Source organism: Lactuca serriola, chromosome 4 (genome assembly GCF_051521515.1).
Source record: "Lactuca serriola cultivar US96UC23 chromosome 4, Lser_US96UC23_V15, whole genome shotgun sequence".
NCBI lineage: Eukaryota > Viridiplantae > Streptophyta > Magnoliopsida > Asterales > Asteraceae > Lactuca > Lactuca serriola.
This window is the reverse complement of record NC_136411.1, coordinates 366,076,648-366,086,220: the sequence shown is the minus strand read 5'-3', so window position 1 is coordinate 366,086,220 and position 9,573 is coordinate 366,076,648. Positions and strand designations below refer to the sequence as shown.

The window sequence follows — 9,573 nt, the reverse complement described above, 5'->3', positions numbered from 1 at the left end:
AAACCCGGATTACCCGGAACCCGGATAAAGCCAATTTTTAAACCCCGAACCGGACCCGGTTCTATATATTCCGGTTCTAACGATTCCGGTTCCGGTCCGGTTTTCCGGTTCTAAATCTCATCCCTATGTTGGATGCTTTGTAGCTTAAGATTTTTTAAAACCAAGTAAAATCCACAAACCACAAACAAACTAACATCAATTTTTTTTTTTGCCAAAATGATTAAAAAAAATTACATAACATCAAAAATGATTTAAATTCTTCAAGGAGCAACAACCACAATCCGCCCAGCAACTTGGTCAAGGTCTCGTCTGCCATTAGACGTGATCCTTCTCCCTCTGTAACACAACCAAAAACAAAAACAATAAATTAACATATAGACAACTTAATACAGAAAGAACAACTTAATAGAGAAAACCAGTATAACAAATTAACAATGTTAATTGTTAATTGTTAACTCACCCTTTGGGGTCCAAATCGATGATTTTCATGGTTTCCAATTGTTGAAGAATGTGGCGTGCAATTCCACCACTGCTTTTGCAGAAATGTGGTGGAGCGCTTCCATTTCTCTTCCGTCCGCCATAGATCCTCTGTAATGCTCCAACACCAAGACCACCTCTCAAGTATATTTTCCTAGCAAATGAAGCTGCAAATTGGAATTATAAAATATGGGTTTGTTTCTTCTCTTCGCTCAGATAATTGCGTGAAAATGGAAATAGAAAGAACTTACCAGCTCTGATGTAATACCAATCTGGATCATAGGGTGCAAGTTCCTTGAAGGTCCAGTCTTAACTATATCAGTCCATTCAGGAAGCTCCATCTATAAAATAAGACGTTGTGAAAACAAAAAACTAACTAAAAAGGCCTAACCTTTGAATGAACAAAAATTGGCAATTAGGGGTAGAGTTCATCAAACACAAAATCAAGAGTCCTTATCAAGCGTAAAAGAGTGATTGTACAGGCTTTCTTTGAAACTCTGAATAGAACAATCACTCTAACTAGTAAATGATGGGAATTAGACTCGGAGTTTACCGAGGAAAAGATCAATTCTTTATCAAAGAACTGAAGTAAGTTAATACCCTTTATCATGTTAGGTTCTAGATTGATGAAATTGAAAGGAATCCTGCTCCATTACTCTAAATAAACAAACCCTAAAACAAGCAATGTGATCGATGTTTTACCTTGCCAGATCGTTTGAGATGAACGGCGTAACCCTTAACGAATTCATGCGGGGAAACATCCTTTACAGTTCTCGCTGTCGCCATTGTAGCTGCGTTGAAGAGCTTTAGGTCCTTCGCTACGTTTTCTTTAGTAGTTCTAATGTTCTATACTTCTATATTCAATACTTACTTCTTTTAATTTTCAGCCCATGTGGATTTATTGAGCATTTAGAGTTTAGACAAGTATTGGGTCAGCCCATAAGCCATTTAGTTGGAGGTTCACAATTTTAAAGATGAAAAAAGTAAATAAGGTTCTTTCAAGTGAAAACATCTTGAAAGTCTAGGTCGTAACTACTAGTGTTTTTAAAATTATAAATGGCCATAATTTAAAAATAAATAACCATCAAACTAAAACACAAGAATTTTTAAGAATTAGACCCAAACCCATATTGCCATAATCTACATGAGAATTTGATTAAGAAATGCAATAGTAAATTCACATGTATGTTGATTCTGAAATAAAGCAAATTCCGCTAAACTTTTGCGGTTAAAATTTGTTCTTTGCAAGCTATGTTTATAAAACAGTCATCAACCCCACAAAACAAGGTTCAATACTTGTTCTCGAGAAACTTGTTTCTTTGTGAGTATTGATTGGCTTCAGGGCCGGTCCAGACGGAGGGCAACTTGGGCGACCGCCTAGGGCCCACGACTCCAGGGGGCCCAAAATTTGTGGGCTATATATATATTACTTAAATGATTTTTAGGGCCTAAAGTTGGTTGAAACTCAATTTAGCTCAAAATATAAACAATTTAGTTTGCATTTTATTTCTAATTGAAAACGTCTATATTGAAGAGTAATGATATTTTTCTGAATCTTTATTATATTTGTATTTGAGGGGACCTTTTTTTTCTTTTCGCCCCGAGCCCCATATATGTTTGGACCGGCCCTGATTGGCTTGTTCCCTACGTAAACTTCAGACATACATATTGGAGCCATAATTTCTTCTCGGTAAAGCCTCGTTAGGGACTCTATCTATTTAAATATTTGGAGATCATATCTTTAGTTTGTGTCTAGTTTTTGTATTGTCTTTATTAGGGACCTTTAAATTGTAGGTCAATCGGTATGATCTCTCCTACAACACATAAATATGTCATTCCCTTAAGTTGATTGATCGATTCTGATTATTAGTGCTTTGTCACCCTTTTCCCCATTACTCTATGCGCTTAATATGAACGTCAACATAGAAAAATATGAACAAGCAACTCATAATGATCTTCGACCATGAAGAAAGAGAAGCTCGGATAAGAAAAGCCTTAATGGTGCAAAGAATACACATTAAGCATCATTAGGTTTTAATCCATTGCAAAAAATGGTCATAAGAGTCATCGGTTATTAGCTTAAAAGGGAAAAGAATACCTCCAATGAAATAAGGAAAAACCACAATATTGTAAAGAATGCATATTAGGCAGCGAAGATATCTTCAACAAATTTGGTGTTTTATAGTAGTTCATTCGTTATTTATCAATCAACAATAATCTTCCTAATGTAATTTTCTTGTTCCTTTGTATGTACATTTTCGGTCCATTATTTAGCAATAAACAAGTGTCTTATTTAATAATAAATGTCTTACATAAATTACTATACATTGCTATATAACAAAATGTTGTATAACATTACATAAAATCAGCCAAGTAGCAGTTTAATAATACTATAATTGAAAATATACATTGGTACAATCTACAGAAACGATGGAAAGTGAGGATACGGGCCTCTCCACATCTAACTAACTACTATATAAATTTTAAAAAATGATACGACATTGATACTATCAGGACCTTCATCATCTTATATTGAACACCCATAATGCCTTCCAGATGATTGTTACAACGGTATTACTGTAGATGATCCCATTCAAGAATGTGTGTTTTGATTATCGGGTTATCTTCATTATAGGGAGAGTATGTGTATCGTGTTATTTAACACTTTCATATCCCTCAATATGTTATTCTAGTTCTTTTTGGAATCATTTTAAGTTGGTGTCTAAAGAATATATATTTATATCGGGGAAGTGTGATTATCGGCTTATTAAAACTTCATATCTCTCAAGATGTTATCCTTGCTTTTTGGGAGCTTTTTAAATTGTTTGTTTACTTTCTTATGATATATTTGTTGTTGAGAAATCACACATAGAATATGAGTTTGTCATAATCTTCTATCAATCATGTCTATAAATAGACTCAAATGACCTCACAAGTTGATAGTCACATTCGTTAGAAGCCTATCTATAGATTTTACATAAAGTATTACCGTAAAAATAACAATATCACGACCTATAGCTTTGACATAAAGTAGAGTTGCAAAAATTAAGAATACCGCGTTAAGCAGACGAGACAAATTTGAATTGGTTAACGAGCATCATAATATCGCACTCATATCATACAGAATCTTTTCTTTTTCTTCATCAATTGTTTTTTTTTTTTTTTTGTTTCTAAGCATATGGTGTCGTTAAATATCATCAAATGTATCATAGTTACTCTGATTAGGGCGTGGTGAGAAGACAAACAAGCAACCTTAAAATGATTCCAACAGGGTGAAGAACATTACGATGAGTCTCAAGTGTCCAATTAATCCATATTGGTGCAAGAAAAGGAGAACAAGCAACTTATAAAGATTAACTTGAATACTCCTGATTTTTATATACATGGGCCATGGTAGATGCCTTAATAGTCTTGTTCCACTCGCTTAAAATGGCATGAAATGTTTATATATGTTTTTGTTTGGTGTTGCCATGTTATTTGTTTATAGTCAACATACAATATATCATCTATGAATTGCAAGATGCTAGTAACAAATATTACAAATAATCTTCAATGACTTTGATCTTATCTCTTCTTATTGGATCATCTACACAAATAACATGCCAACACCAAACAAAAACATACATAAACATTTCATGCATTTTAAGTGAGTGGAACAAGACTATTAAGGCATCTACCATGGTACATGTATATAAAAATCAGGAGTATTCAATTCCATACTCTTCACATAATCCTACACAATCATTCCTCATTGGAGTGTATTAATTCAAGTATCAGGATTAGAGCTTAAGTAGTTAAGTGATTGATTACATGTACTCATGTTCCAAATCCACAAATTCTCAGAAATACCACCAAAACACAAACAACTCAAAATTGAAAACAAGATTTCTTCAAACAAAATTTGATTTAAATTTTTTTAAAGTTAAGATTCATAATAAAGCTACATAACATCAAAAATGATTTGAATTCTTCAAGGTGCAACAACCACAATCCGCCCTGCAACTTGATCAAGGTCTCGTCGACCATTAGATGTGATCCTTCTTCCTCTGTAACACAACCAAAAAAATAAACAAACAATTTTGATTATTTGTCACAAACATTACATATCTAGAAAACATTTTATCCTATCTAGATATCACTTAATAGAAAATACAAGAACTTAGTTTTATTTAGATATGACTTAAGGGTTGTTTATTTAAAGTGGCTGCATAGATAATGTCTAACTCTTTTTCTAGACTGCATTGGCCTCTGAAATAGACTAAAATAACCATTTTACCCTTACATTTCAAAATACAAATTTCACAATATTGAAGTTGGGAGAAAATAGAAAGAAATGCAAATAGGTAAAGGGTTATTAAGTAACAAGTGCTTAATCCATTAAGTCATTATGTTCAGATCAGGTGCTTAACACATTAACCTTAACAGGTCTAAAAAACAGTCCCTTAAGTAAGTAACAAGTAACAACATGTATATATGAAGCCTTTATATGATCAAGATTCAAGAGCAACAAATGGATTCTTGAAACAAGAAAATGCATTGATTAAAAGATAAAAGAAAATTGAAACTCACCCCTTGGGATCCATATCGATGATTTTCATGGTTTCCAATTGTTGAAGGATATGGCGAGCAATTCCACCACTGCTTTTGCAGAAATGTGGTGGAGCGCTTCCATTTCTCTTACGTCCGCCATAGATCCTCTGTAATGCTCCAACACCAAGACCACCTCTCAAGTATATTTTCCTGGCAATTGAAGCTGCAAATTGGAATTGTAAAATATGGGTTTGTTTAACTGTTTCTTCACTCTGATAATTGTGTGAAAATAGAAATAGAAAGAACTTACCAGCTCTGATGTAATACCAATCTGGATCATAGGGAGCAAGTTCCTTGAAAGTCGCAGTCTTCACGATATCAGTCCATTCTGGAAGCTCCATCTATGAAAATTAGAGTTACCAAGATGATCAATTGTACATGAAAAGATTAGAGTAGAGAAATTAGGGGTAATGTTTCACCAAACACAGAATCAAAATTCAATTACAGTTAAAAAAACACTAGAATTAGAGCCGAAGTTCACCAAATACAAAAGTTCAGTTCATTTTTAAGCATACAAAATTCGAGATTGATGCATTTGTGGGGGAAATAAAAAGCCACTCCGTTACTCTAGATCAACAAACCCTAAAATCAGTAGTGTGGTCGATTTTACCTTGCCGGATCGTTTGAGATGAGCGGCGTAACCCTTAACGAATTCATGCGGGGAAACATCCTTCACAGTTCTCGCTGTCGCCATTGTAGCTGCGTTGAGGCGATTTAGACCTGCACGAAGAGCAATTGGCTAGGTTTTCTTCCATAGTTATATCATCAATATTTATGTGTGTCCATTTTGGCCCATCTTGACATATTGGGTATGTGGTCGAACCAGCAGCTCTTTAGACAAGTATTGGGCCCATCCATAAGCCGTTAAATGTTTTGATGTCCATATAAACACAAAATAGGCATGTATCATTGAATCATAAGTCATAACCTTTTCTATAATATATAAGGCTGTAACTATAATTAAGGGTGGGCATAGAGAGTAGGTATCTGTTTTTGGAATCATAACCGCTTAGAAATCATTGGTTTCGGAATTGAAGCCGAGGTCACTGGTTTTGGTTCTTGTTCTTAAAAATTGGAACAACCGAGGACCGGTTCCGATTCTGGTTTTCATGTGTTAGGAACTGTTACCCATTGGGTAACAGCCATAACAGGTTCCAAAATATTAGAACTTAAAAATATTTAATACTTAAATGAATTGGTCGTAGCAACTTTTTGATGACTAAGACATATGTTGGAACTATCTAATTGTATCTTGGAGGTAACATGCTAATAAATCATATTTGTATTTTTTTTTTTCAAAAAAAATGGTCTGACGTAAATGTGAATAGATAACTATAAAACCATTTGAACATAAGTGATGATAATTTCTTTTGAAAATATTTGATTTTAAATAACATCAACATGTTGATAGTCAAAATATGAACTTTGGTTTATGATTTATATTTAAAAACTTCGGTTATCTTTTAAAATAAATTACTTTTTTGCTTCAATGGCTAATAATTATTTTGTATTAATGATACTACAAAAATGACATAATTGGGTTACCAGGTTTTCGGGGCAGGTTCCAAAAATTTAATAATTGTCTAGATCAATTTCGGTTCTGACAAATTGGGTGGGTACCTGCCTATGCTCATCCTTAGCTATAAGCATGGAAGACTAAAGAGGCCTAGGGTTCAGGGTATGTTAATGGTTCGAGATGGGGGTCGGCTACACGGATAGAAACATTAGGTTGTACGGAATGCATAACAAAAATACGTGTAACGTGACTTGCTTGCCAAGTTATGTGTAAGTTGGCTCCAAACACTACCCCCAACCTTGATAAGTGTGACCTCTCGTGACTATGGCTACGATCCTTCATAAGTGAGAATGGAAAACCTTATCTCTCTCTAACTCAATAGCAACTTGACCATTGAATACCATTTCCTATACCTAGTAAAAAGCAAGTGACTTGATTTTTTCGGTGATGTGGCGCACCTTCACGGGAATCGTGTTGTCTTCCATTCTATATAGCCTAACCGAACATGAAGAGGTATAGTGGATAGTGTTTGTCCAATTTCCCAACCGAACATGAAGAGGTATAGTGGACGGTCTTTATTTTGTGTGTGTGTATGTGTATATATATATATATATATATATATATATATATATATGTATGTGTGTGTGTGTGTGTTTGTGTGTGTGTATGTATATATATATATATATATATAGAGAGAGAGAGAGAGAGAGAGAGATAGATAGATAGGTTCAAATGTTTTTGACAATTATTGTGTGCATGTGTGCACCAATGAGAATTTAGGAAATAATAAATCATTAAATAAATCATTTAAGGGTATTATAGTAATCTTGACATATTTAAATATGGTAGATAACTAATATATTTATCATCCCTTTATATATGGGATATCAAAGTCAAACCCAAAAAACCCTACGCTTGAAAATTACAATTGTTGTCAATCCCTTCACCCATTTTACATTCAGCACAAGACTCTTATGCAGAGTAGGTAACTCGGGTACTATTTATCAGGTTAGCTTCTACAATCGGGGTTACTTTAATCTTCTTTCTATATTCTAGATTGTTCCACTTTCTGCACCAAACCGATTACCTTTCATCTTCTTTGTTTTACTCTTTCTCCCTTCTACACCACCGCCTAATGCGTCGTCGCTCTCCACCACAGCCCTATACGGTATCGCTCTCCACCACCGCCTGCCCTGCTTAGGTCGGTTTGTGTTTCTCTCTACAATTCGACTCTGATGACTTCAAAATTACTCTTTCGATTTTGGATGTAGGTAATTACTCGGGTCCATCACGGTTTCTGTTGATTTCCGTTTGCTGACTATCACTTTCTAAGGTGTCTTCTCTGTCTTTGTTCTTCCCTTTGTCTTCTGTAATTTTATAATGATGTGTTTTGCTTTTTTTTTGTAAGCTTTTGCTCGTGAATGGTTGTTTTTGGATATGTGAAGGTTTGTAGTTTATGTTGTTAATCACTGGTATGTATGTCTGGTACTCAAATGGAGTATAAAGATTTGTGCATCTGATTTTGCCCGCCAAATGTTTGTTAAAATGCTTGAATCAAATATTTCAGCCAATTTTTTTTTGTAATATTTGAACTATCATATCTCTCTCATACTAGCTTGGAATGATATGAAATTTGTTTATGCACATTCTCCTTTGTGTTAGCTACAAGTTAGGTTCAGAAGTCATTTAAATTTGATTAATATTGGTTGAGTTATAGTCCTTCGAACATGCGATGTTACAGCTGTATTTTTAGCACTCTTTGTTCATAAACATTTGTGATCTTTGAACTGTCATATTTACCACATTATAGCTTGTAATAAGCTGGCCTTTTTCCAAAGTACTGTCCTCTATGTTAGCTACAATGTAGTCATTGTAATTAGATTAAGTCGATAATTATAATTTGGATCAGGTGATTCGGGAAATACTTGATCAAGTGACTCGATTACATTCTGTTAGAATAAATTAAAAGACTTTAATGTCTAACACATTCTGTTAGAATTATAGTTTTATTCTGTTAGAATATACTGAAAGTTATACTATTTTAAAGTTGATTATGTTTTTTTTAATTTAGGTTTTGAAGGGGCTGCCATTGATGTGGAAAATGAAGAAAACATGGTGAACGAGAGTATTCTAGCAGAATGTTGTTATTTTTTAAGAATGTTATTAATTTTTGTTGATATTCTTTTATAATATTTTATAACTATATTAAAATGTATAAGACTTTTAGTCTATAAGAATATGTATGAATTTGAATTTAAATCCGGATATATAAGAATATATCAGAATGTTTGTTAATTTTCAACATTTGGTTCAAAAATTTTGTTTTTCTTCAATAATATTCTATTAGAATAAAATTCTGAAAGAGTATCATTCTAACAAAAAATATTCTGACAGAATAAAATCGGTAAAAATTGAAATTGAATTAATTAAAAAATTCAGATTTTTTTAATTAGGAGAATTAATCATCCCTAAAAATCCAAAATTTTCCTTTTATAAATGTAGTTAATTGTCCAAAATACCCTTTTGCTAAAAATTGTGTGATTATATGGTACATGTTACCCCATTGTAATATCATACACTCTCAAATCATGTCCATTAATTAGTTTCTTTATCAATTGTAGTTTAAAAAACCAGGGTTTTGGATTGGTCTTGTGTTCATCACTATAATTTTAAAATAAACTGGATTGATAATAATTCAGTGGATCAACCGATTTGGATGGATGTATGTATGTATTTATATAATTGGTCAATGTAGTATGAAGGATCCATTTAAATACTAATATATAAGTGTTTATATAAAATTATAAGGGTGGAATGGAACAGGGTAATTCGCATTCCGCGGTATGGAATTGAAAAATGTTTTTTATTTTAAATTTTAAATTTTAAATTAGTAAATTTTTAATTTAAGAATTAAATCAATTATGTATGTTGGGAGAGATGAGACAGATAGATTTATCATTTATGTGTTGCAAGATTGGAAAGGTGAAAGT

The 9,573-nt window shown here is 33.1% G+C and overlaps 1 protein-coding gene and 1 pseudogene across 2 annotated transcripts; both read right to left on the bottom strand.

Annotated features, from left to right (window-relative positions):
• Positions 1-216: 216 nt before the first annotated feature.
• Positions 217-1,281, bottom strand: LOC145100760 (small ribosomal subunit protein eS19x-like; annotated as a pseudogene). The gene is made up of 4 exons (XR_013705239.1): positions 1,180-1,281; positions 729-818; positions 461-644; positions 217-336 (listed from the first exon to the last, which is right to left on the bottom strand). The product of XR_013705239.1 is annotated as a small ribosomal subunit protein eS19x-like (transcript).
• A 2,957-nt stretch (positions 1,282-4,238) lies between these two features.
• On the bottom strand, positions 4,239-5,836 carry LOC145097681 (small ribosomal subunit protein eS19x-like). The gene is made up of 4 exons (XM_079035304.1): positions 5,678-5,836; positions 5,318-5,408; positions 5,047-5,230; positions 4,239-4,523 (listed from the first exon to the last, which is right to left on the bottom strand). The coding sequence occupies exons 1-4, from the start codon at positions 5,759-5,761 to the stop codon at positions 4,448-4,450; spliced, it is 435 nt and encodes a 144-aa protein (XP_078891430.1). The 5' UTR covers positions 5,762-5,836; the 3' UTR covers positions 4,239-4,447.
• Positions 5,837-9,573: the final 3,737 nt, after the last annotated feature.

Excerpts from the sequence above, each read along its gene's own strand:
- LOC145097681 (XM_079035304.1), bottom strand. The coding sequence starts at position 5,761 with ATGGCGACAGCGAGAACTGTGAAGGATGTTTCCCCGCATGAATTCGTT. Across the intron at positions 5,409-5,677 it reads ATCTCAAACGATCCGGCAAG|ATGGAGCTTCCAGAATGGAC; the intron begins GTAAAATCGACC and ends TAATTTTCATAG. Across the intron at positions 5,231-5,317 it reads TTGGTATTACATCAGAGCTG|CTTCAATTGCCAGGAAAATA; the intron begins GTAAGTTCTTTC and ends TCCAATTTGCAG.